The sequence below is a fragment of the Engraulis encrasicolus genome, chromosome 13 (assembly GCF_034702125.1).
Source record: "Engraulis encrasicolus isolate BLACKSEA-1 chromosome 13, IST_EnEncr_1.0, whole genome shotgun sequence".
NCBI lineage: Eukaryota > Metazoa > Chordata > Actinopteri > Clupeiformes > Engraulidae > Engraulis > Engraulis encrasicolus.
This window is the reverse complement of record NC_085869.1, coordinates 55333142-55360219: the sequence shown is the minus strand read 5'-3', so window position 1 is coordinate 55360219 and position 27078 is coordinate 55333142. Positions and strand designations below refer to the sequence as shown.

Below are 27078 nucleotides of genomic sequence, written 5' to 3'. Positions count from 1 at the left end.
TATCAGAGGCACATCTTGTCACCAGGCTAGGCAGGCAGCCACTTGGGGCCCCCAAGCCTATAGATGGTGAATAACAGCTAAGACTTTATACTTGATAATTTTTTTTACATTTTAGCTTGGGGCACCAGGTTAGCAGAATTGCCTCTGTATATTGTGCACAGCAACTACACATGCAAAGGGACACAGCCAAAGCATGATTCAAATGTGCAGTACCATGTATAAAGTAATGTATGCCATACCCCGTAGAAGAGAAACGTGGGCTCGCACTTTCCCCGGTATCTCTCCAGTGCATCGATGCTGTCTGCCTCTGCCTGCAAGGCACACATTACATTGGAAGGTCATCTCCCACATCTCACCACCCAGTCAAAACAACACTTGTTTACACACACACTGCCCATTCCCTGTCCATGCAGTGAAACATGCCCACCCTAGCTGGGTGAAAATATGCCTTAGTTGAGGTTTGTGCATGTAGTTAGTAAAGGGAAAAAGAGCTAACTTATTTGCTCTATCGCCCTATTCTTGTTCATTAGAATGTGTCATAAAATATTTTACACATTTCAAATATTTGAAGTCTCATTTGCCTGCAGATACTGTAAAACTTGAGTTACTGTATGATCAATAACCAGGCCACCTGCATTCTGGAAAGAGTGTTGAGTAGAGGGGAAAAACACTACAAAAGACTGTAACGTTACAACAAACCTCTTTGTTGGAGACTTACGGTTGCAAAATGTAACAGGTCATCGCCGAGCTCATTCTTTATCTTTCTAAAAAGGCTGACGACAGCGCGGCAAGGGCCACACCATTGCTGATACACATCAACCACTGAAATGAAATCGAAGAGGATGGACACAGTGGTCATCATAAAGGGAACGACGATATTTCATATGACCACCAGATGGCAGACGCGCATCAAGCAAGTCAGAGCCGCAAGTCAGAGTGGTGTAAAGGTGGAATAGAACTGAAGTGGAGACATTCGAGACCGCAAGAAACGCAAACACACAGTCGCACGTGAAACTGTTTCACGGTTGAACAAGCTCAACCTAATTTCTTCAAAACGATCTTTCTTTAAAATCCTCCGTACCTGTCAAGCCCTTGGTGCCGGTCATTTCGCCCCATTGCTCCTCGTTTGTGATTGACACCTGTTATGAAAGAATAAATTAGTTCATTTTGTAGGCTATATGTATTAATAGCCCAGAACACGTAGAAAAGTTTACAGAATCTGTTTTGCCGACCTGCAGACTGACTTCCTTCTTTTTGCCAGCCATTTATCATAATCCTCCAGGGCTTGCTCTGATGTCGTAATAAAGTGACCTTTTTTGGCCAAATGCGTAAAACAGCGCGTAAAACAGCACTTCGTTTTCTTTCCCTATTCTATATGCGTTTTATAAAACACATATAGTAAGAGACAACAATTCCTTAACTCTGGATCTATTTGGCCCATTTGTTTTGGCTTTGTGGTTGCCTAGCGCTGCCATCCATGTGACCGGTGGGCGGGTTTCATTCATTCAATTTAAAAGCTATCTCCTGTCCCACTCCCGCGGCACACACCACGTAGGCCTACATGTGACAGCCACAATTATTCTTAGCGGCAAGTGGCACAGAGCACAGAGCAGCTAAGAAGTCAAATGAAAAATTGTCCAAAAGATATTCAGCTGTGTCAAAAGTCAGTCACTGTGCAGAGTCCAGAGAAAACACCAGGATCAAGTATCCCTTGGAAAAAGATGTGGGACCAGTTGCGCACTATGTGTGGCCTTGCCCGCCTCTCTTCACATTCACACACACACACACACACACACACACACACACACACACACACACACACACACACACACACACACACACACACACACACACAGAGGCGTATCTTGCCACCAGGCAAGGCAGGCAGCCGCTTGGGGCCCCCAAGCCCCTAGATAGTAGATAACAGCCCACACTTTACCACAGTAGTGGCGATTTTGGTTCAAATGTTCATTATTTTGCATTTTCGCTTGGGGCCCCATCTGACCCTAGAATTGCCTCTGCACACACACACACACACACACACACACACACACACACACACACACACACACACACACACACACACACACACACACACACACACACACACACACACACACGAGCGCGCACACACGAGCGCGCACACACACACACACACACACACACACACACACACACACACACACACACACACACACACACACACACACACACACACACACACACACACACACACACACACAAAGTGGAGCATAAACAGTGATTGTCCTCTAGAAGAATGTAGAAGAATAACTCAGTGCACCCTAGTGCAGAGTCGAGTCCTGGTGCAAAGAAGTTGTTCCTGATTGGGTTTTTTTTGTTGTTTTTTTGTTTTGTTTTGTTTGAGTCCAGATAAAAGCAAAGGTGGTGGGTTCCCCAAAGGTTGCCAGTTCAACTCCCGACCCGTCAGGTTGGTGGGGGGAGTAATTAACCGGCGCTTTCCCCCATCCTGCTCCATAACTGAGGTACCCTGAGTAAAAGTAAAACCAATAACTGCCATCTTGCAGGCCAAATAGGCCTAATTGATATGCATGTGTAGGCTATAGAGCAGACTAGGATAATAAAACATAAAATCCTAGGGTCTATTCAAATTTCTGGAAAAATAAAGAAATGGAATAATTTCGATGGAATGGAATTGAATAGAATACATAATGTAGGGAATAGCATATAGTAGAATAGAATAGAATAGAGTAGAGAACTAGGTTAGGCATAAGCATTTAGGGAGGCAGTGGAATAACTGGTGTATAAAATATGTTCTACAGTTGTTATTACATAAACAGTGCTTTAGTCTTGCCTACTTAAGGCTAAACCTCTGTCTGATGCAATGAAATGTAAAACAAGATTGATATCACAAGTAGGCCACACAATTAAGAGATGAATCAAAAATCTAACTAATGCCGAACCTGATGAAACCGACTGTCTGATGAGAAAACAAATATCCCCATGGGATCATAAATAATGTAATCTAATCTAATCTTTTACCTTTGTGATGAGCTTTTCTGAAAAACGCAGGACTAAATAATATAATTTATTTACTTCATTGTCTTGATTCATCATTCATTTTAATAATAAAATGAACTTCTTTTTTGTGAGTAGATAGTGCAATACGCTACCCCAGACCAGTTGGTGGCAGTAATGTGTCATTAAAGTTAGCTGTCAACCGAAAGAAGAAGGCTTTGTTGTTATGCCTCCAGTTTTGGAATCGTATGCAGAGAGTTCCAGTGGTGTAAATCAAAATGCGGTAATAAAAGACAGACGACATACATAGGGCCTAACCTCTGTCTCTTTTCAGAAATGCGTGCAGCAGAATATGACGTGACAGCCGGAGCAGACGGTCGGTAAGACCACAGGCCGATTGGTTAAGAATAATCACCATAGGCTTGATGATGAGTAGTGCTTGAGCTTGATGAGTTGCGAGCAGCTGATGACATTTGGCTACTCATAAAGAGTACAATATGCATTTACTGGACCAAAGTTGATTGAAGCAAATGACTCGCGTTTCTAGGATTCATGGTGGTTGGCTGAGTGCTTTTTGGGCAACGTTTGCCATTTTAATCAGTTGTGGTCAGATGCAAAAATCAAAGTCAACAAAGATGATGATTTAGGTGCCGTTTCCACGTAGCTGGCTATTTTTAAAGGTGGATCTTTTTTTCTCCTGATTATTGGTTTTGGCCTTCCGTTACATGTAGCAGATCTTTAAAATCCAGATATTAAAATGCTTTAAAAAATATCCTATGGGGCTAAAACGCATTTGTTACAATGGAGTATTTATTTTTATCCACATGTTGNGTTTACACCTTATCACTTTGACTCGTGTCCTCAGTAGCCCACTCATCCTAGGCCTAGGCCTACACTTTGTAAAAGACGGTTTTAAAAAAACGCGTTCATGTATTTTTGTTTGCTTGTTTGTTTTAAGGTTATTTCACCAGTGAATGCCAATAAATGAAGAGAAAATTGAGGATAGCCGCTATAATAGAGTCCTGATCCGAAACTGGTTCTAGATGTCCAGCACCCTGAAGTTCTCTGCAGCCTAAAATGGCAACTCCACAAACACCAGTGGCTGAGGATATGACAGAAGTGAACTGTAATGCCTCCCTCTCCTTTAGTCGACCTACCAATCAAATTGTGGAGAATCCTGATTTGGAAAACGGCATAAAAACTGAAATGGATGATGATGGTTATGAGTCACCTGCCAGTCCTGGTGAAGGACCTCTGAAGATCGTGGTCATAAATGAGGAAGGAGAGGAGGAAGAGGTGGAATGGGGCACGGACAGAGAAGAGGAAGAGGTGGAGTGTGGCACAGAGCGCAGTCACAATGACTCTTCTACAAAAAGTATGCCAAGGTCCCCCAACATTTCTCCCTTAAACATTTCCATTGCCCTCTCTGGCCTATAACATGATGGCCTGCAATGTCTGTAGCTACAGTTGAGGACGATATTACTAGCCCCCCTCCTGAAATTAGACATTTCTCTTGATTTCTCAGTAAGAATGACCATTATTCACCGTTTCTGTTATTCTGGAAACAAATACACTGATGGAGATAATGTTCAATGAGTTGAATTTGTATTTTTCTATTGTTACGATGAGTTTAAACAAAAAAGGGCAAAAATGACAAGGACAAAATTATAAGCCCCCTGATCATTAATAGTCAATATGGCGCCATTTATGAACCAAAACTGACAACAGGCTCTGATAAGTTGCTACCTAGGTTGGCACATGCCCCACTAGGGATTTTGGCCCATTTCTTCACTGCAAAGTGTTCTAGCTGGTCCAAATCGCATGGATGCTGAGCATAGACATTAACCACAGACTCTCAGTGGGATTGAGGACTGGACTATGAGCGGGTGATTCCAATATCATGGTTTTAGTGTCCTTGAAGAGCCTCTGAACTAATCTAAATGTATGCTTTGGGTTACAATGTTGTTGGAAGACCCAGCAATCCAGATTCAGACCCAGACTCCCTGTGTCTGAGGCTGAATAACAGACTTAACTTGATGCCCTTTCACTATGTGTAACTGTGGAAACTGCTTAGCCTCATTAGACCAAAGAAGCATTGGACACCTGCCTAGATGATTGTTATTGACCTGGCCTCACCTTGGGGTTGCCCCCCCCCCCAAGAAAGACAGTTGTTAGGGCTTGTCATCATATTGGGCTTTGGGGCCATCATCACAGAAGAACCCCTTTACTAAAGGCAGTGCATATCAGAGTGTTATTGAGCTTTGACTGTGAACATTTGAAAGTCAAAAATGAGTTTTGAACGTCTCTGCTTTCATCTGATGATATTCAATTGCACCTGCTTTGATGCATGAATTCTGCTTCTGTCAGGTGAAGAAAGGGATAGACCTTGAATCGTTATAAGATGGTTTCCACAATTAAACATGGTGGTGGATGCATCATTCTGTGGCAGCCTCAGCCACAGGAAACCTTGTTTGGGTGTACGGCACCATAAAAACTGAAAATTATGATAGAATGTGGAAAGTGACCTTGCAAAAATATGCTCATAGAGGGAGTTAAGATCTTCACTGGATCTTTCAATAAGATAATAACCCAATACTTGCATCCAAAATAGTTCAAATGTTCTTCAAGGATACTAAAACCATGGTCATGGAGTGGTTCAGACCTCAATCCTTTAGATAGTATTTGAAGAGTGCTGAAAATGAATGTGCATCCTCAACATCCATGCAATTTGGACCAGCTTAACTATTTGCAATGAAAAAAATGTCCCTGGTAGGACATGTGCCAACATAGTTAACAACTAATCAAAGTGCCTGGTGTCCATTTTGTTCATAAATGGCACTGTATTGACTATTAATGATAAGGGGGCTAATAATTTTGTCCTTGCCATTTTTACACTTTTTTGTTTAAACTCATTGTGAAAATGGAAAAGTCCAAATTTAACTTATTGGATACTATCTCCATGGTTTATTTGTTTCCAGAATAACATACATTTATTAATAATGATCATTCTCAATGATCAATGAAGAGATGTGTCTAATTTCAGGAGGGGGGCTAATAATATCGTCCTCAACTGTACACAGTCTTGAATTTGTATCTGTCTTAATGTGTAGTGTGAGGTATTGGACAGGGATGCTGAACCAAATTTCATGTTGCTGAAACAGAAATTGTATTGAAACTTCATGTTGTCTAAAAATGTCTGAGTATGTTGTATTGATGTTGGTTGCTGATGTTGATGTCCTCTTTATGTTTTCTTGATTTATGTTGTAGGAGACAATAAACAGATCCAGTCTGATGGAAGACGAGAATCAGAGGGGAAAGGCGGACACACAGCAACGTCGGACCATCAAACAGCATCGCCGGATCATCCATCAGCAAAGACGGATCATCAAACCAGGCCCCGGTTTCAGTGCCCTCACTGTGAAAAGAGCTTCGCTCACATGGGAACGCTCAATAAACACCTGGTGGCACACCTGGTGGACAACCCGTTCCAGTGCTCTGACTGCGGAAAGAACTTTGGTTACGCGGACACGCTGAAGAAACACCAGAGGATCCATTCGGGAGAAAAGCCGTTCGAGTGCACCCAGTGTGGAAAGACGTTCGGACGAATGGCTCATCTGGTGTCCCATCAGAGGCTCCACTCCGGGGAAAAGCCATACGGGTGCACGCAGTGCGATAAGACATTCGCCCACGTGTCCAGTCTCAAAGCCCACGAGGCTACTCATACGGGGGAGACGCCGCACGAGTGCGCTCAGTGCGGGAAGCGCTTTGCTGCCACGTCTAACCTGCAGGTCCACATGAGGGTCCACTCGGGGGAGAAACCCTATGCCTGCTCTCAGTGCGGGAAGCGGTTTGGATACATCAGCAACCTGAAAGACCACCAGCGGATTCACCAGGGGGTGAAGCCATTCGAGTGCTCGCACTGCGGAAAGAGATTCAGCCAAATGTCCAGCCACAGACGCCACGAGATGATCCATTTAGCCAAATGACAAACCCCACCAGATGATCCACATAGGGGAAAAATCCATATGAGTCCCAGCAGCCATTTTGTGGATGGCCAGAATGGAGGGCTTTGGTTCCCCCGGTGTGGTCGTCTTGGTTCCACTGGGAACCAAAGCACCTGCTGAAGTTGCCTTCACTCAGAGACACTTTGCAGGTGAAAAACATGTGGACAGTACAATCACACAGTATAAGGAAAGACTGGTAACACTTAATTTTAATGGTTTAACCATTACAGTGGACCTACCATAAGAGGCACAGTGTAATAACCAGTGTAACAATATATAATACCATGTAATACCAGTTACACACACATACATGGTACATGATGTTACACTGGTATTACGGTACATGTTTATACTATTACACTGGTTATTACACTTCACCTAATGTGGTAGATCCACTGTCATAGTGAACCATTAAAATAAAGTGTTACCGAAAGACTGAAAATATGCGGAGGATGCATCCTCTCATCATCAGGAACTGTCCCATACCATAGGACACTGAGAGTGCGTTACAATATGCGACCTTGCCTCCTCCACTTGTGCTTGTCTCCTCGTACCAGGAAGTAATATGTCATGATTACATCACTGACCACAGCATCATATTTCAATATCTTGCAAAAGTTCAATTGTAAAGCCTTCTTCTCATTTGCAATTGGGATGGTGAATCAAAAACAGTCCCTCAAAAGTTGTTGTGGCTAGGCTGACAGCTGGGAAACTTTATCGTTTTCTCGACGTAGGAGGGGCCAGGAGGTGGGGCGAGGCCACAAGCACAAGTGGAGGAGGCAAGGTTGCATATTGGAACGCACTCTGAGAGTGGCGTTTGGGCCTTTGAAAAAATGTTTTCTATGAAATTCAGAACTTGTTGCAGCATGACTAAAACAGGGTAAAGTCATTATGAGGGAAGGGAAATGTTTCGCCAAAGTTTTTCTTTACACTTGTTTTCCTTTACTTATGTATGTGTTCAATTGAGATTGACTGACTGGTTGACTACTTGAAAATAAACAAAAATAAGCTTGTTGAAATATGTTGGACCACCAGTTGTGTTGTGTAGAAGTCAGGTGGAGACAGCTGACATTGCTGTTAGACAACTGCTCGAATTGATATTTTTTTGTTAAGCACATAATTCTATACGTCGTCATGTACAGTTTGATGCCCTCAACATAAATCTCCAATGTACCTTAAATAGCCACTAAAATAAAGATAATGTTTTGAATGAGAATCTATGTCCAAACTTTTGGCTTCTACTATATAATAATAATAATAATAATAATAATAATAATAATAATAATAATAATTAATAATAATAATAATAGCTACAAGAATATTCAGGGCTGGATTAACGCACAGGCTAGATATGGCTGCAGCCTAGGGGCACCTGCCTGGGGGCCCCTGATTGGCCAAAAGTGAAAAATTGCAGGATTGTGATGGGATGCAATGTGAAAAAATCATGCATCATGTTGAGTACAGTTGGTAGACATGTTATCCTGAATGTCTATCTTGTAATTACGACACTAGGCAAATTTAATTCCGAATTAATAATTCAAAATTAAATAGTTCCGTCGAATTTATTTTGATCTTTCATTTAATTCCAAATCAAGAAGTGTTAACATGACGTTTTCAAAGCAGAATTAAGCTTTATTCAGAATTACAGTGAGATAATGCAGAATTAAATGTCATTCATGTGTGTCAGTGTGGGTGTGGGGCTTTTTTTGCCTTTTATTTCGATAGGACAGTGAAGATACTGACAGGAGTGGGGAGAAAGACATGGAGGGGTTGGGAAAGGACCCGGGCCGGAATCGAACCCGGGTCAGCCACATCGCAGATGGTGCCCTACCACTAGCGCCACGGTAGGACCAACCATGGTATTTCTAAACACAGAGGGTCATGCTGAGGGGACATGTATCCGCTTTCAAACTACAGCTGGAGTTGTCAGAATCAGCTTGTAAAAAATTATACAATATGTGGGCTCGAAAAGTGGGTGTAGTACCCAAACTTTGGAGGGTCTCCTCTCCAATACCGCTACAGGTAGGATGCTAAAATTTGGTATTTTTTCTTCTGCCATCAAAAGGTACCTGTGCAATATTACTGTAGGCAAATCAAAGAGGATTAGCGGTGAAGATTCTAGGGTATCTTAACTGCTTTCCACGCATGAACACAAATTAATGGTCACAAACTGATGGCTGGACACTATGCTTCAAGATTTATTTGTAGAAAGCAGAATTCACTCCTCCTTCAATCATAGCTGGTCATCCATGTCCCGAGGAAGGATAAATCCATAAACCATGAAACACACCAGGTTTCTCTTTTGACATAATGTTCTTTTTTTAACAAATTCAATGTTCATTTTACACCAAAATGTTAAAGCGGCTCTTCTTCCAAAAAGTTCAACTTTTGTTTCATCTGTCCATAGACTACTTTCTTAGAAGCTTTTTTTTTTAGAAGGGATTATCAATATGTTTTTGGCAAACTTGCCATTTTGACCTCCTCTCTTTTTTATGGTTGAGTCATAAACACTGCTATTTTCTAAAGTAATTAAACACCTCCAGGTGATGAGATGTTGTTGTATTCCTTTCGTATATCTTTGATCCACCATCACTGTATTCTTGGGTTAATTTGGGTGTGACAGTCAATCTTGGAAATGTTCACCACTACATCATGCTTTCTCCATTTTCGGATAATGGAGGTTCTCACACCTCCCAATGATTTAGAAATGGTTTTGTAACCTTTTGCAGATGGAGACATCAATTACTTTTATTCTAATCTGCTCCTGAATGTTGATGCATAGCTGCATGATATCTTAGATATGGCCTACTGCATTGTCACACAGGTATTAAAATTATCCCTTGATTATAAAGGTCTGGTAGAAGTCAGATCTGGGTACCTGTAGAAAATAACTCGGTTGTCCGCAATTATATGACATCTCATCATGTTACTTTTCATATTACAATTACTTTTTCACACTGACTCATGCAGGTTTGGATGGCATTTTTCCATCAACAAATAACATAATTGCAGAAAAACTGCATGTTTGCTTGGGTTGTTCTTGTTTGATTTTAAGGTTAAGTGTGACAGGTGCAAAAAGTAAAAAATCAGTAGTGGGGCAAATTATTTTGCACAGCACTGTATTTTACCGTAATCCTACATTTACAAACACTGGAATAGCATTCGCTTAGTAGTAAACATTGATTTTCATAACCTCTGCAGATAACCATTTAATTCATTGTCCTTTTTACTAAATACACCACATGGTGTTCCTTGAGATCATGCATTCAAATGAAACTATTTCCTCAGTCAGAGCACTCCAATTCCAGTTCACGTGAATGGATGACCTGATGTCTCTTTAGAAGGTCCATTCTGATGAATCTCTTTCCACAGTCAAAGCACTGAAATGGTTTTTCCCCGGAGTGTAGCATTTGGTGTGCCTTGAGGTTGCCCTTTCGACTAAAACTCTTTTCACAGTCAGAACACTGAAATGGTTTTTCACCTGAGTGTATCATCTGGTGTTTCTTGAGTCTGCTCATTCTGCCAAATTTCTTTCCACAATCAGAGCACTGAAATGTTTTTTCCACTGAATGAACCATTTGGTGTTCCTTTAGAGCGTCCATTCGGCTAAAACTCTTTTCACAGTCAGAACACTGAAATGGTTTTTCGCCTGAGTGTATCATCTGGTGTTTCTTGAGGTTTCCAATTCGAGTAAAATTTTGTCCACAGTCACAGCACTGAAATGGCTTTTCCCCTGAATGAACCTTTTGGTGTCCCTTGAGGGTTTCCTTTCGTTTAAAACTCTTTTCACAGTCAGGGCACTGATATGGTTTTTCCTCTGAGTGTGTAATTTGGTGTTTATTGAGCGCTCCCTTGCGAGGAAAGCTCTTTTCACAAATGGGGCACTGAAAGCTGTGCATTTGTTGATTGTCTCTTCTTTCTGTGTATCTGTTTTCATCCGACTGTTGTCTTCCATTAGACTGGATTCTTTCAACATCACCTACATAAAAACATAAAAAATACACTTTAAGACAATATGGCAATATACATGTATTTTAGAAAATTACTTTAACTTTACACTACTGTATATGCATTTGCATTCACCATACAGTACATACTCAATTGTTTTAAGTTTGTGGAGTCCAAACATGTCTCCTCACAATAAATACTTCATTTAGAGCAGTGGTTCTCAACCTCCCCCGAACCCCCGAACGCCCCCCTTGACCTCATCATAAGTCTCCCACGCCCCCTTTAGTATTGAAAAATAAAATAGACTAGTAGTCGGATCATAATGTGAGGTTCTGTGACCATCCTCTGACAAGGATGTTTTGATGATTCATTTGACCTCTATGGACCTTTTAGAAAAGATTTAGCCCTCATGTCCCTCCCAAAAATCCCAGCATTTTTTCCTACAGAGCCAAATTCAAAATGGCGGCCGGCGCCATCTGTAAAAAAATAACTTTTTATCTGGATGACCTAGAATCATGTACGAAGGCACTTTTTCATACAAGTCAGCCATGAGGATTCCAAATCTGACATCATTTGACATCAACTTTGTTTTGACCATGAAATTCAAGATGGCTGCCATCTACTACGGTCGTTTTCAACCTTTTTTGGCGGTGACCCCCAATCTCTTTCCACAGTCAAAGCACTGAAATGGTTTTTCCCCGGAGTGTAGCATTTGGTGTGCCTTGAGGTTGCCCTTTCGACTAAAACTCTTTTCACAGTCAGAACACTGAAATGGTTTTTCACCTGAGTGTATCATCTGGTGTTTCTTGAGTCTGCTCATTCTGCCAAATTTCTTTCCACAATCAGAGCACTGAAATGTTTTTTCCACTGAATGAACCATTTGGTGTTCCTTTAGGGCGTCCATTCGGCTAAAACTCTTTTCACAGTCAGAACACTGAAATGGTTTTTCGCCTGAGTGTATCATCTGGTGTTTCTTGAGGTTTCCAATTCGAGTAAAATTTTGTCCACAGTCACAGCACTGAAATGGCTTTTCCCCTGAATGAACCTTTTGGTGTCCCTTGAGGGTTTTCTTTTGTTTAAAACTCTTTTCACAGTCAGGGCACTGATATGGTTTTTCCTCTGAGTGTGTAATTTGGTGTTTATTGAGCGCTCCCTTGCGAGGAAAGCTCTTTTCACAAATGGGGCACTGAAAGCTGTGCATTTGTTGATTGTCTCTTCTTTCTGTGTATCTGTTTTCATCCGTCTGTTGTCTTCCATTAGACTGGATTCTTTCAACATCACCTACAACATAAAAAATACACTTTAAGACAATATGGCAATATACATGTATTTTAGAAAATTACTTTAACTTTACACTACTGTATATGCATTTGCATTCACCATACAGTACATACTCAATTGTTTTAAGTTTGTGGCGTCCAAACATGTCTCCTCACAATAAATACTTCATTTAGAGCAGTGGTTCTCAACCTCCCCCGAACCCCCGAACGCCCCCCTTGACCTCATCATAAGTCTCCCACGCCCCCTTTAGTATTGAAAAATAAAATAGACTAGTAGTCGGATCATAATGTGAGGTTCTGTGACCATCCTCTGGCAAGGATGTTTTGATGATTCATTTGACCTCTATGGACCTTTTAGAAAAGATTTAGCCCTCATGTCCCTCCCAAAAATCCCAGCATTTTTTCCTACAGAGCCAAATTCAAAATGGCGGCCGGCGGCATCTGTAAAAAAATAACTTTTTATCTGGATGACCTAGAATCATGTACGAAGGCACTTTTTCATACAAGTCAGCCATGAGGATTCCAAATCTGACATCATTTGACATCAACTTTGTTTTGACCATGAAATTCAAGATTGCTGCCATCTACTACGGTCGTTTTCAACCTTTTTTGGCAGTGACCCCCCCCCCCCCAAAAAAAACAATCATATTTGGACAGGGGACCCCCCAATTTGTCTGACTCCATTTCTCATACACTGTGTATAGATATTGAGAAAATAACTGATTAACAAGTCCACAATGCCTCATACTATGGCGTGGTGGGCTTGTAGATGGGTTATTTTCACAATGTTTGACTTTTTAAATATTATTATTTGACAATTTGGCCAACGTTTTAGCATTATTTGCAGTGATGGTCTTTTACTTTGAGAGCCCACCCTTCAAAAAAAGGGGGTCTCGACCCACGGGTTGAAAACCACTGACCTACTACATAGAACTTTTGACATTTTCCAAGCATTCTTGCATAGAGAACCCCGTTGAGGAACTCAAGGTAAGAGCTTCTGAGATGGAAAGAAGTGCTCTCAAAGCAGTGATGAACCTGGTTCAAGACAGTCAACTTGTGAAGCTTCCCGACCTGCAGAAGAGCAAGTTCATCCAGAAGATCTCTCTCCAACCTATTGTGATTAAAGAACCCTTGCCTTAATTGACATGGACATGATCTGGTGGGTGGCAACTCCATCAGCAGAAGATTGGCAGACACAGGATGGCACCCATACAAGTGGTTGGACTATGTCCAAAAGGTGTCATCCATCATCCTTGCCCGCCATTCTCGTTCTCACCGTATCATCAGTGTCAATGATCCCTACGATTACAAATACTCAACAAAAGATGAAGAGTGAGACCTGCACATACTGGGAAATGCACATGTACCAAAAATTGGATGGCACCTTCCCATCTGCCAAGTCTTTCAAAACTTTACTGTGTAGTGTCAAAAACAAGAAACAAGACTACACCATTGAGCAGTCTGAAGCTGACGCCATCCTCAAGTTATTGTCAACCTGTTGTTACTGATGCTACCAATGTCTATGTTGCAGAATCAGTCATCTCACACTTGCTTCTTGCAATGCTACAGTATACATAAAAAAGAAACAAAGAGACGGTCCTCTGCAGTGAGCAGCTACACTGTTTTACAGGCTGTGATGCCAACTCAGGATTCTATGTGAAAGGAAAATCATCAGTGTATGAGAAGGGGGCAAGGATCTCTTTGGCATGGCAGCAACTCCCAGTATGGAGACAGCCTTCACCATGAAGAGGACGTAGTACAAGAGCTGTTTGCGTTCAGGACACAGGTGATCTATGCAGACAAGAAGAGTAGAAACATGGCTGATTCCTATACTTCTACAAACCCCAACTCCGATGAAGTTGGGACGTTTGGTAAAAAGTGAATAGAATCAAATTGCTATCATTTTCAAAACATTCAATCTATTCATTAGATGGAGAATAGTGAGAAGACAACATATTAAGTGTTAAAACCGAGAAAAAATATTGTTTTGGGGGACATATGTACTCATTTCTAATTTGATAAATCCAACACGTCTCAAATAAGTTGGGACGGGGATCAGTGAAATTTAGTAAACATCCAAATAAGATAAAACAACAAAGAAGAACATTTCAAAATGAATTGTACTGACGGACAATATAGGTGTCCAGGTATAAGATCATCACAGAGAGGCTGAGTCACTCAGAATTAAAGATGCAAAGGGAATAATTACCATAGTTATTACATACATTTTTTAATTCCCTTTGATTTACCACGATTGAGTGTATATAAGACATATTTTTGTTACTAAAATCATTGTATAGGTTCATGACATCATGAAATATATATTGGCTGTAGTCTCACTCTAGCACTCCAGGAATTAGAGCTATTGAAAATTGACCATATTAAGAATGCTTAATGCGTGCAAATGATACAGGGGTGTAACATTCTCCTAAGCACCTGAGCTCACTTGAAATAGACCCAGAAGACATGGGAAACTGTCCTTAGCTTACAGAAGTCGGCAGAAGTTGTAGAAGTCCATTCTTTTTGACAATAATAGAGCATTGCACATCCTGTGCTACAGTGAAAATGGACCATCCAACTTGTGTTAGTGCTAGCTTCAAAAGTCCGCCTCCATGATGGCATGCGGGTGCAGTAGTGCATTGGTTAAGATGTTCTCACTCATCTGTAGAGTTAAATACAGTGCTGAATGGTATACATGGGTTTTAAACAGCATGAAAAGCCACTCATGCATTATATTTTGAAGGGAGATCTTCGATTACTGCCACATAGTAAGGTGAAATTGCATTCTCTACTATGTTTTAACAGTTTGGCTCCATCATAAGGACCAGCAGGTGATAAAATGGTGGGCTTTTGGTCAAGACCTGTCACACTGTAAGCACTACAGAAAGGAAAACATTGCAAAACATGACAAGGAATACACCCACCGTTTAAGCTGGTGAAATCATGTCCAAGATAGGAATTAATACTGTTTTTTTATATAAAATCATCTCATCGGTTAATGTATTTAACTGTTAAGTGTTGTCTTTTGTTTTGTTTTTAGTCTTCCTCGACATTTGCTGCCATTTATTGTCCCCGTCCCAACTCTTTTGAGACGTGTTGGATTTATCAAATTAGAAATTAGTACATATGTCCCCCATAACAATTTTTTCTCGGTTTTAACACTTAATATGTTGTCTTTTCACTATTCTCCATCTAATGAATAGATTGAATGTTTTGAAAATGATAGCATTTTGATTTTATTCACTGTTTACCAAACGTCCCAACTTCATCGGAGTTGGGGTTTGTAAGTGGAAGATAATGAAGAGAAAGGGTTTTTATGTGTCTCCTTCCAGATGCAGCTTACGCCAACACTGCTTACTTGACAAGTATTTGGCATATCCAGTGCGCCACCCCACACTGAAGGACCAATCATTGCCACTCGGACATGGTTGGGAGTTGGTGGTTGGGAAGTTATCATCACCAATAATGGCAACACAACGGCAACAATCAGTCTGAATCAGAGCATTCTGAGTCACTGCTTTCTGAATCATCAGAGTCAGATGACTCCACCCTCCTCTGTACAACATCACCACCTACCAACTCCCAACCATGTCCGAGTGGCGATGGTGGTCCTTCAGTGTGGGGTGGTGCACTATATGCGCCAAGTAGTTAGCACAGAGGCAGTGTTGGTGTAAGCTGTCTGCATCTGGAGGGAGACGGATTAAAGTCTCTCTTCATGGTCTTCCACTTGGAATCATAGAAGTACAGGAATCAGCCATGGTGCTACTCCTCTTGTCTGCACCTGTCTCGTGAATGCAAACAGCTCTTGTACTACGTCCTCTTCATGGTGAGGGCTGTCTCCATACCAGGAGTTGCTGTCATGCCACAGAAATCTTTGCCACCTTCTCATACACTGATGATTTTCCTTCTTCATAGAACCCTGAGTTGGCATAACAGCCTGTAAAACAGTGTACATTATATTTTTTGTTTCTCTTAATGCATAGCATGCCAGGAAGCAACCATGAGATGACTGATGCTGTGACATAGATATCGGTGTCAGCTGCATTAACCCATTATAGGGCAAACAAAGTGCTCCCGAGTGAAAACAAAAACTGTTTGACAGGCTCCAGGTCACTGCTGATTGGTCAAATGTCATAATCTCACTACAGTATCTGTGTGAAAGCCTGATTTAAAAGGCTTGTCAGATGGGAAAGTGTCATCCAAGTCATGCATACGCAGGTCTCACTCGTCATCTTTTGATATGTTGTATAGGGATCATTGACACAAATGATAAAGTGAGAATGAGAATGGCGAGCAAGGATGATGGCTGACACCTTTTAGACCAACCACTTGTGTGGGGTGCCGTCCTGTATCTGCTTATCTTCTGCTGATGAAGTTGCCATCCTCCAGGTTCTTTAATGGCAATAGGTTGTAGGGAGAGCTTCTGGATGAGCTTGTTCTTCTGCATCTTCCTGTATGTGACATTGGGGTTGGATAAGGCCACACATTCCTCAACAACACTGCATTCTAGCAGTTCAGTGAGCTTCACAAGTTGGTTGATCACTACTCTCAGAGCACTTCTTTCCATTTCAGCAGCTATTGCCTTGAGTTCCTCGCCAGGCTTCTCTAAGCAGGAATGCTTGGAAAATGTAAAAAGCGAGGTTTTCTACTAGAAATGTGGTTCTGTGGGTGAAGGCCCCCTTTTTGGGGTTGGGTGAGGTGCTGGGGGGGGAGCCTCAAAGTTAAAGACCATCACTGCATCCAAAGCAATCATCAAACAATGCTAAAACGTCGACCAAATTGTCAAATAATATTAAAAATGCCAAACATTGTGAAAACATCCCATCTGCAAGCCCACTACGCCTCATAATATGAGACATCGTGGGCTTGTTGATCAGCCATTTTCTCAATATCTATATATGAGGAATGGAGTCACACAAATGGGGGGTCCCCTGTCCAAATATGATTGCTTTGGGCGTCAAGGCCTAAAAAGTTTGAAAACGACCGTACTAGATGGCAGCCATCTTGAATGTCATGGTCAAAACAAAGTTGTATTATAAAAATTATGTCAGATTTGGAATCCTCATGGTTGACTTGTATGAAAAAGTGCCTTCATACATGATTCTAGGTCATCCAGATCAAAAGTTATTTTTTAGAGATGGCGCCGTCCACCATTTTGAATTTGGCTCTGTGGAAAAAGAGGCTAAGTCTTTTCTAAAGGATCCATAGAGGTCAAATCAAGAGGATGGTCATAGAGCCTCACATTATGACCCGACTATAATGTCCCCCAATGGGAACTAAGCCCAGCCCCCACTCAACACCCCCCTTCTCAACTCCCCAACGCCCCCTGGGGGCTGTAACGCCCCCGTTGAGGAACACTAATTTAGAGCATGGAGGTAAAGGATAGTAGATGACTGACCAAATGCATTAAATAGATGTTCTTAGATGCTCAAAATCACAAATTCTTGAACCTGCTCTTGTACACACATTTGGAATTAACTGAAACACACAGTGCCTTTCTAAATAAACAATTTGCAAATAGTAGTTCTATTGTATAGCACTCAAGTACCTCACATTTAGACAGGGGAAATAAAACTGTGATATACTGTTGACTTACATTTTGCATTAGATCCATCATCATCTTCTTCCTTCCCTTCTTCCTTGATATCATTGGTGCTTACAAAATCTTGAGCAGAACTTGTAGGTGACTCATCAATTTCAGTTTTGATGTGTTGTGGCAATTCAGGCTTCACATCCACAATTTGATTGGCATACATGTAAGAGTATAATAAATCATCAAAATCCTCTTCTTTTATCTCCTCTTTCACTGATGTCGCAGGTTTTTGTGACATTTTTGGTTCTGTTTTGGCAGAGCTAGACCTTGCAGACCACAGTCACTTTTAAGGTAAATTGTCAACTGTGTATCTAATTAAAGCCTCAACAGGTACACTTGAAAAGAGAAGGCCAGCACAGGATTCCTCAACACTAGTTTAAGTTCCAACCTGCAAGACATGGCCTACTGACAGCCTGTGGTGCTTATCATGTTCTAATAGACCCCATTCTGTGGAAACTAGCCAAGCAAAGCATTATGGGAATGCACCCCATGTGTATGGCCGCCATTCACACCTCTGATGGTGCTCTGGTTGTTGCCACATCCACCGGGGGGTTGGGTGGAGGGCTGATGGTCGTTACAGCCATCGGGGGGTTGGGTGGAGGGTTTTATAACCTTTTGCAGATGGAGACATCAATTACTTTAATTATAATCTGCTCCTGAATGTTGATGCATAGCTGCATGATGTCATGGGTAAGATATGGCCTACTGCACATTGTCACACAGGTATTAAAATTATACCTTGATTAAGGTCAGATCTGGGTAGTTGTGAAAAATAACTCGGTTGTCTGCAATATGATTGATCACGGTTATCTCATCATGTTACTTTTCATTTATTACTAGAGATGCACCGGATCCTGACGTTGGCTCAAACAATTTTTTAGACTCATTGGCTTGCTGCCAAACTGCCTGCAACGGCCGCTTCCAAAGGGCTTTCACTCCATGAAGTGATTGGGGTTGTGAAAGACTGACTGAAAAGCCTAGGCTACGTAAAAACTAGAGATGCATCAGATCCTGATTTTTAGGTAACTGCCGGATACCGGATCCACTGCTTAAGATTCTGCCGGATCCAGATCCTGTCAAAAACCCTATTATCCTGCCGTATCCGGAACCGGATCCAGATCCGGTGCATCTCTATTTATTACAATTACTTTTTCACACTGACACATGCAGGTTTGATGGCATTTTTTCTCAACAAATGAAATGATTGCAGAAAAACTGCATTTCATGAGTGTAGTGAGAAGGCCAGCACAGGATTCCTCAACATTAGTTTCAGCTCCAACCCGCAAAGACATTGTTTTGCATTCCAATATGCCACCTTGCGTCCTCCACTTGGGCTTGTGGCCTCATGTTTTGCTGATGCCCCGCCTCCGTGGAGAAAACAATTAAGTTTAGCCTCTGTCAGCCTAGCCAAAACAAATTTTGGAGGACTATTCTTCATTTACCATCCTATTTGAAAATGACTTTACAATTGAGCTTTTACGAGATATTGAAATATATTACATTACATTGCACTTAGCTGACGCTTTAATTTTATTCAAAGCAACTCACAGTTATTATTTTTCAGGGTATTGGTTACAGTCCCTGGAGCAACGTGGGGTTAGGTGCCTTGCTCAAGAGCACTTCAGCCATGGATGGAGATATAGGGAGAGGTCAGGGGGGATTCGAACCTGCAACCCCTAGATTGAAAGACCCACTCTCTAACCACTTGGCCACAGCTGCCTCATAGGGCTGTAAATAATAATCGATTTGAGTCGATGCATCGATCCTACTGAATTCATACTGATAACTGATTCAATTAATCGATTCATCTCGAGAATCGATTAAACATTATTAATCGATTAAATGATTTTTTAGACCCCATTCTGATACGCAATGCATTGTGGGAATGAATTCCATGTGTATGGCCGCCATTCACACCTCTGATGGTGCTCAGGTTGTTGCCACAGTCATCAGGGGGTTGGGTGGAGGGCTGATGGTCGATACAGCCGTTTGGGGGGGTTGGGTGGAGGGGTTAGTAGAACCTATGTATGTCTCCAGGACCGTTTACAACACTTGATGCCGTTTTATCTGGCACCCGATATAATTTTAATGTTATGCAGCTTCAGATGAAATATGGCATATTTTGTAAAGGAATCTTTGAAATTACATTTGCAGTTCAATTAAGTTTTATCCAAGGGACCCAGAGGAGGTGGGGTCTGTCTTAAATGTGGCTGCCTTCAATATAGGCCTGAAGTGGGGAAATCCTGGTTTGTTTTCATAGTACGGGCCTTGGAGGACTTTTCGGCCCTTAGAGGAATTTGAAGTGAAAAAGGTTCCCCATCCCTTTTCAAGCGGGAGGGGTGATAGTCACATAGTGGATATATGAACAGAACACAACAGGGTCAACTTCACTGAAATATAGAATTGTACTGAGAAAGTCAAGAAAGATTTCCTCTACTGTAGTTTCACTGCGATAGATGACAGAGACAGGTGACTGACTGCCCTCTGTGGTGCTTATATATATAATGGACCAAAAGCTCCCATGATTCAATGACTTTTGAGGACCATTGGAATGTAAGTTAGTCACGACGCAAAGGCTCATGGGAATTAGTCCCCTGTGTATGGACACCATTCACACATCTGATGGTGCTCAGTTGGGGCCATTGGGGGTAGCCATTGGGGGTTGGTTCTCTCTTCTCTTTGTTTTCTCCTATGGACAGAGAATCTGTAACCAATGAGAAAGGACAGTGACTGACTCAACAATCATTGTGAACTTAAAATACTGACAATTTTTGGCTCAACGTACATCTGTGAGTCTTTATTTTCTACCCTTAAAGGTGCATTGTGTAATATTTTTTGTAGTTTATTTCCAGAATTCATGTTACCCATTCACGAATGTTACCTTTTTCATGAATACTTTACCACCACCAAGTAGTATTCACTATGACTTGGAAAATTGCACTTTTCACACATGAATCTTTAAATACATGAAATCAAAACACCGTTCTGTTGGCCCTACCGTGACTGATATGGTAGGGCACACGTTTACCACTCGGCTGACCCGGGTTCGATTCCCGGTCCAGGTCGTTTGCCGGTCCTTCCCCAACTCTCTCTCCCAGCTCACTTCCTGTCTCTCCTTCACTATCCTGTCTCGCAAAAAAACAATAAAGGCTGAAAAGCCCCCAAAAATACTTCAAAATAAACCACTGTTCTGTTCTCACTGACATCCATGTGAAAGAATTGCTTCCGATGGCAACAGCAGAGTACAAGTCTTGCTATACAAGTAGTAGGCTTCATTAAGTACTTTGTTGTTTGCAATGCAATTTCCCAACTGCGCTTTTTAGAAGCATACTAACAACAAGGGGCCAGCCCTTATGAAAATAGACTATGGTAAAAAAAAAATTTCATGGTTTTTTTTAGCATAGTTCAGCATTTTTTTTACTATGGTTCTATCATGGTTTGACTTAGCCTGGTTCTCACTGACGGTGCGTGTGTATAGCTCTGGAGCCCCCTGGTGGAGAGTGGTAGTCTGGTGGTAGTTTGTGTACACAAACGCACCGTCTGTGACAACCAGGGGTGGATTTCTCGAATCCGACCAAAATTAGCCTTCGGACCAAGTAAGTACGAACGAAGTCCGACACAACAACTAACCAACAACTATGATTTCTCGAAACCCTCAGACCAACGTGGTCCGATGTAGGTACGAAGTAAGTGCGATGAAATTCCAACCAAGTAAGTTCAGACGCACGATGAAGTTTTCGGAAATGCTCGGAGTGTCTCGCCTCAGCTCGGGTGCATTTGTCGCAAAGCTGTGACGCTGTACCACACAGTGCCTGTCAAATTCAGGCTATACACAAGAGAGAGTTTATGCGTGCATCCCAATATGTGACCTTGCCTCCTCCACTTGCCTCCTCCACTTGCTTCTCGTCATGATGACATCACTGACAACAGCATTATATTTCAATATCTTGCAAAAGCTCAATTGTAAAGTCTTTTTCTCATTTGCAATTGGGATGGTGAATGAAAAACAGTCCCTCAAAAGTTGTTGTGGCGAGGCTGACAGCTGGGAAACTTTATCGTTTTCTCCACGGAGGAGGGGCCAGGAGGAGGGACGAGGAGACAAGCACAAGTGGAGGAGGCAATGACACATATTGGGATGCACCCTAAGGGTAATACGAGAGAGGAATCTCGCTACTTTTTCCGGGTGGTACTGTCCACTATGTGGCGCCATCCAGACAGCGCAGAGGAGCGCCAAGGAGCGCAGAGGCTGTTGAAATGAATGGGGTCGCATGGAGCTCAACCACGATGCTGCCATTGCTTTGGGAGAGAATTGGTATCATCGTTTCATTTTATTTTTCCAAAAGGCAGGATAGATTATCCTTTCAAACAGCAGTTAGTTTGAATGTTTAAACTTGCTGGATCTTTGTAAAATACGTCTTTATTGTCAATATGACGTCACGAGTGGCTTCACACACTGCGTTTAGATTGGTCGGCCGGCTGCATTGCTGTGATCACGACGACCGTAAAGCAATTTTGTTAGCAAGATGCTAGCGGAGCCTGACTCATAAATGCCAACGCTGTAGGAAATCAGAAGGACATAATTCCAAGGTTATTGTACATTTCATTTAAATCCACATTGGTTTCTCAGAACTTACAGTAGCCTAATATTGTCAAGTTTCAGCAGACAGCGAGCACAATTGTCAGTTAGGCTATTAGCGCCAGCCTTATGTGACGGAGGTCATCTTGCACCTGTTCACCCCCCTCGGGGATCGAACGTGCGACCTCGGCAACTACAACGGTTCGGCAATGGGAGACACAGTACTATACCGCTGGGCCAAGAGACTAGTCTCTCGGCCCAACGGCACGAGACTGTATGAGGCTATCGGAGGGAGGTTTACCAACGTTCCACGCCAACTCTGTGCTAGTTAGCCTCCGTTACACTCTCCCCCTTAAACCTCACTCCCATCCCGGGTCATACGGCACCACTGTGACGGAGGTCATCTTGCACCTGTTCACCCCCCTCGGGGATCGAACGTGCGACCTCGTCAACTACAACGGTTCGGCGATGGAAGACACAGTACGATACCGCTGGGCCAAGAGACTAGTCTCTCGGCCCAACGGCACGAGACTGTATGAGGCTATCGGAGGGAGGTTTACCAACGTTCCACGCCAACTCTGTGCTAGTTAGCCTCCGTTACACTCTCCCCCTTAAACCTCACTCCCATCCCGGGTCAGCGGCACCACTGTGACGGAGCTCATCTTGCACCTGTTCACCCCCCTCGGGGATCGAACGTGCGACCTCGTCAACTACAACGGTTCGGCAATGGGAGACACAGTACTATACCGCTGGGCCAAGAGACTAGTCTCTCGGCCCAACGGCACGAGACTGTATGAGGCTATCGGAGGGAGGTTTACCAACGTTCCACGCCAACTCTGTGCTAGTTAGCCTCCGTTACACTTATGAGCTCTGCTGTCTCGACAGCGCTCCCTAGGTGAACTGCAGGCACGGGTTTGAGGGCGAGATTCAACACTGTATGTAAACCCACTGTGCTATACATCTATCAAAATCCACAAATCTTTGTCAACACAATCATGTCCCCGACTTCACCCCTCTTCAACTGCAGTTACCAAATGTGACATTACAATCCACCATGGATTATTTTTACTTAGATTTTGCATAGCCTATAATGTTTAATATTGTAGGCTAGCCTACCACTAATATGGAAACACGGTTGGTGAGTGAGTGGTTAGAATGTCGGAATTCCATACACGTTTGCCGTTTCCTTATCGGAGGCGTGAGTTCAATCCCAGGTGGATATAGCCCTAGGCTATAGAATAACCACCCATCACATCTTTTTTCCAGAACGGCAAGCGAAGTCATTCTCACGCTCATGGACAACGCAACACTTTCAACAGGTCATGGCCAGGCAGATTGCAGTTAAATGCTGCTTGAAATGATAACTGAAATTACGCTTGAGAATGAATAAAACATATCAGAATGTTTATTTAATTTTCCAGTCTACACGCGTCTTTACGCGCAACGTAAGCGGGTGGAACTGCCATTATTGCCGTTGTACATAAAGACGCGCAGGAAGGGACCTATGGAAGGGGCCGTTAATGTCTGTAAACATGGCACATTCAAAGTCCTTCAACGTCGGAAAAGACCTGTTAACACAATCATATCCCCAAAATCCACCCCATTAAATGCAGTAACCAAATGTCGGTCTACACATCACCATCAATGAAGAGCAATGGGCGGTGAATGGTAAGCGCGAAGGCATTTTAAGTGTGACAAGATTTTGATTCCCTCAGTAAGATAGGCCTACATTAAGCGCAGGTGCCTATTCCTCTGCGCAACTGTTTATCCAACCTCTGTGTGTGTGCGTAAAGTGGCCGATCACGCGTGCTGTTGGGCGCGCTTGTGGAGCTCTGGCATCCGAGAGTCTTTGCCTCGCAACCACGCACGCAGTCACATTAAGGCCAAGTCAAATTGCTTTTCACCTGTATTTTACAAAAACACAAAACGATGGCCCAATTCACACAGATAGAGAAAGAATGACACGATGCGCTGTGTTGGTTCATGGCCATGGCGCTATTTGGAGTGTGCTCACTGCTGAAACAACATTTGATTTAACAGTAGCCTATTGGCCGGCTGCTTGTGACAGACTTGTATTACAATAGTAGAATTGAAATGAAAAGAAGAATATGAATACTATGACTTAAGACCTAGTAACGCGAAGAAGTGTCATCACGCTCGCCTCTCCGAGTGCCTTTCCATTACGCACTATTTCAACATACTAGGGCAGTTGCATAATGTCCATTTTTGAACTTGTTGTAGCCTACGATGTAGTTTGGAGTTCTTGTGGACTAAGGCATAGCCTACAATGCAAGGAATAGGCCTACAAGAAGGATCACCGCACACTGGTGCCTTTTAAAAATAATAGTGAACAGCGCATTTCGCAATGGCAACTTAGAGGCTACACGTATTTCCATGTAGCCTATGCTTGTTGGAGTTTAATCAAAATGTGCTATTGGCTTTGTTATGTGTGGAGATATGTGAGCAATTAAATAATCTGCATTCATGTGAGATGCTGCTTTTGGTGTGGGTTCAAATCCCGATGGCAATCAAACGGTTCTTTTTTTGGCGCAGCTTTGATTGATCGGAGCTTGTGAAGCACGATAGTGGAACATATAATTTCCTACTATATTTGGACAATATTTTGTCCCCTATTTGAATATTGTGTTGGTGGGGTTTTTTTCAGCCCTGTTCGTAACATGACTAGACATTTGGTGTAGTATGGGTCGGAGGCTTGTGCACTTGGTGGCAGTAATCGATCGATGTTGCTTGAACTCTGCCTGAACCCGCCCCAAACCACGAGCAAGAGTGACGTGCTTCCCAAAACAAAGGTGAACTAGCTAACCATGCTATTCGTTCCAATTCCGACAGTAGTACTAACGAACAGCCACTACTTCGTTTTGCAGGAACACCTGAGTCGTTCGCACCAACATCGGACGAACGACTAACTACATTACTTGTAAACATTGGGACTTTGTAAGTCCGAACGAAGTGTTCCAGAAACAGTTTTGTCGCACCTGGGTCGTTAGTTGCTACCTTAGTTAGCAACGAAGGTTTCGAGAATGTTAGCCCAGGCTAGGTGTATGGTTTGTACACTGTGTAAGATTTTTAGTTGTTTATTTCCAGAATGTCTAATGAACTAATGTCACCTTTTTCATGAATTCTTAGCACGACCATGCATTATGACTGGAAAAATTGCACTTGTCATACATGAAAAGGGCGATCTTCTCCATGGTCCGCCATTTTTAATTTCCAGAAATAGCCATTTTTAGCTGCAAAATAACTGTACTTGGGCCATGCCAGAAAATATTAGTTAATTACTTAGTAAACTTTCATGAAAAGATCAAATTTGACAATAGGCAACACAGTTTCAATGAGCAGCGTAGTTGCAGTAGGCCCTAGCCTACCTTTTTTGACCATTTCCTGCACAGTGTACCTTTCACTATAAAATTAACCATGGTTTTACCATGGTTTATAATGATCCATGAAATTACACTTAGCTGACTTAGCTGCCTTTACCCAACGCGCATATTGCTGACAGTCCTTGAAGCAATGTGGGGTTAGCTGCCTTGCTCAAGGGCACTTCAGCCATGGATGGAGGTGTGGGGAGAGGTAAGGGTGGAATTTGAACCTGAAACTCTGTGATCTTCAGTCCAACTCCCTAACCACGGCTGCCCGTATGGTTTTCATGTTATTTTACGGTAACCACCACCATACTCAAAAAAACCATGAAAATCATGAATAACCATGATCCATAGTTTTCATAGTAAAACAATGGTAAAACCCAAAAATCATGTATAAGCCATATTAATACTATGATTGGTTCAGAGTAGGCCTACTTAGAGTAACCATGACATACCATTGAACCATGGTTACTGCATTAAAACCATGGTTGATTTTCATAAGGGTAAGATTAGGGTTTGCTTTGGTCTGGGCACAGTTTAGCATTCTTTGTGTGTGTGTGTGCGTGTTCTTTTCACATTGCTGTAGTGAGCGAGTGTGCTAATAAACTACATGGGGAAGACAAGGCATCAAAGATGGACATGGGCGTCTCTTCTCTTCTCTGCCTTTGTGTGCAGGTGTTTGAGTGTGTGTGGTACAAAATATAGCCTTGGAAAATCTGTGTTTTAACTTTTACCCTGCATTCACACGCACGCACGCACTCACGCACGCACGCACACACACACACACACACACACACACACACACACACACACTTACAGACACATTTGCACACACCCCACAGCTTCTGTAATTTACATTTACTAATGTCCTACTAACCCAGAAACATTAGAGCATGCCCTGTATTGTCTCAGGCAGCTCCTACTGAGTAAGTGAGTTTTGGGTCTCAGTGAGTGAGTGAGTGAGTGTTATTGTTATGGGCAGGGAAGCCAACACGGGGGATAAAGGGGTCAGTCGTCCCGGGCCCGGGAAAAAGAGAGTGCCCAGGTTACCCATTACATTGAATGTATGAAGTGGGAGACCCTTCCAGGTGACTTTGTTCCAGGCCCTGCCAAAGCTGTCAGCAGCCCTGGTACTGGGAGTCTGCCTGTGGTTAATCACAAATGGGACATTTTGTAACTGTTAGACCAAAGGTCGTTGGCCAATGTGGCCATTGTGAGACAGGGGAGGAGGAGGGAGGAGAGGAGAGGCTCGTGAAACAGCTAATGCAATGAGTGTGAGCATAAAGGCTACTGGTCA

At 42.5% G+C, this 27078-nt stretch overlaps 2 protein-coding genes across 4 annotated transcripts in view; one reads left to right on the top strand and one right to left on the bottom strand.

The window, feature by feature from the left end:
• nme9 (NME/NM23 family member 9) overlaps positions 1-1265 on the bottom strand; it is a 38180-nt gene extending 36915 nt beyond the window's left edge. The window contains exons 1-4 of the mRNA XM_063214734.1: positions 1233-1265; positions 1082-1139; positions 719-822; positions 240-311 (exon numbers count right to left, since the gene is read on the bottom strand). Of these exons, the coding sequence (XP_063070804.1) occupies positions 240-311; positions 719-822; positions 1082-1139; positions 1233-1265 (267 nt within the window). The remainder of the gene's footprint in view (positions 1-239; positions 312-718; positions 823-1081; positions 1140-1232) is intronic.
• A 1946-nt stretch (positions 1266-3211) lies between these two features.
• On the top strand, positions 3212-8805 carry LOC134461892 (gastrula zinc finger protein XlCGF7.1-like). Of its 3 annotated transcripts, XR_010037447.1 has the most exons (4): positions 3212-3377; positions 3956-4372; positions 6265-7150; positions 8727-8805. XR_010037447.1 is itself a non-coding variant. In XM_063214733.1 (3 exons), the coding sequence occupies exons 1-3, from the start codon at positions 3334-3336 to the stop codon at positions 6981-6983; spliced, it is 990 nt and encodes a 329-aa protein (XP_063070803.1). In that variant the 5' UTR covers positions 3212-3333; the 3' UTR covers positions 6984-8221. The 3 variants fall into 3 exon arrangements, 2 of the variants coding, with proteins under 2 accessions (XP_063070803.1, XP_063070802.1); XM_063214733.1 differs by lacking the exon at positions 8727-8805 and having other exon boundaries at positions 4146-4372; positions 6265-8221; XM_063214732.1 differs by lacking the exon at positions 8727-8805 and having other exon boundaries at positions 3223-3280; positions 6265-8221.
• The last annotated feature ends 18273 nt before the right edge of the window (positions 8806-27078 follow it).

Coding starts and splice junctions, on each gene's coding strand:
- LOC134461892 (XM_063214732.1), top strand. CDS start 4,075: ATGGCAACTCCACAAACACCAGTGGCTGAGGATATGACAGAAGTGAAC. Junction 4,373..6,264: donor CAATGACTCTTCTACAAAAA/GTATGCCAAGGT, acceptor TTTATGTTGTAG/GAGACAATAAACAGATCCAG.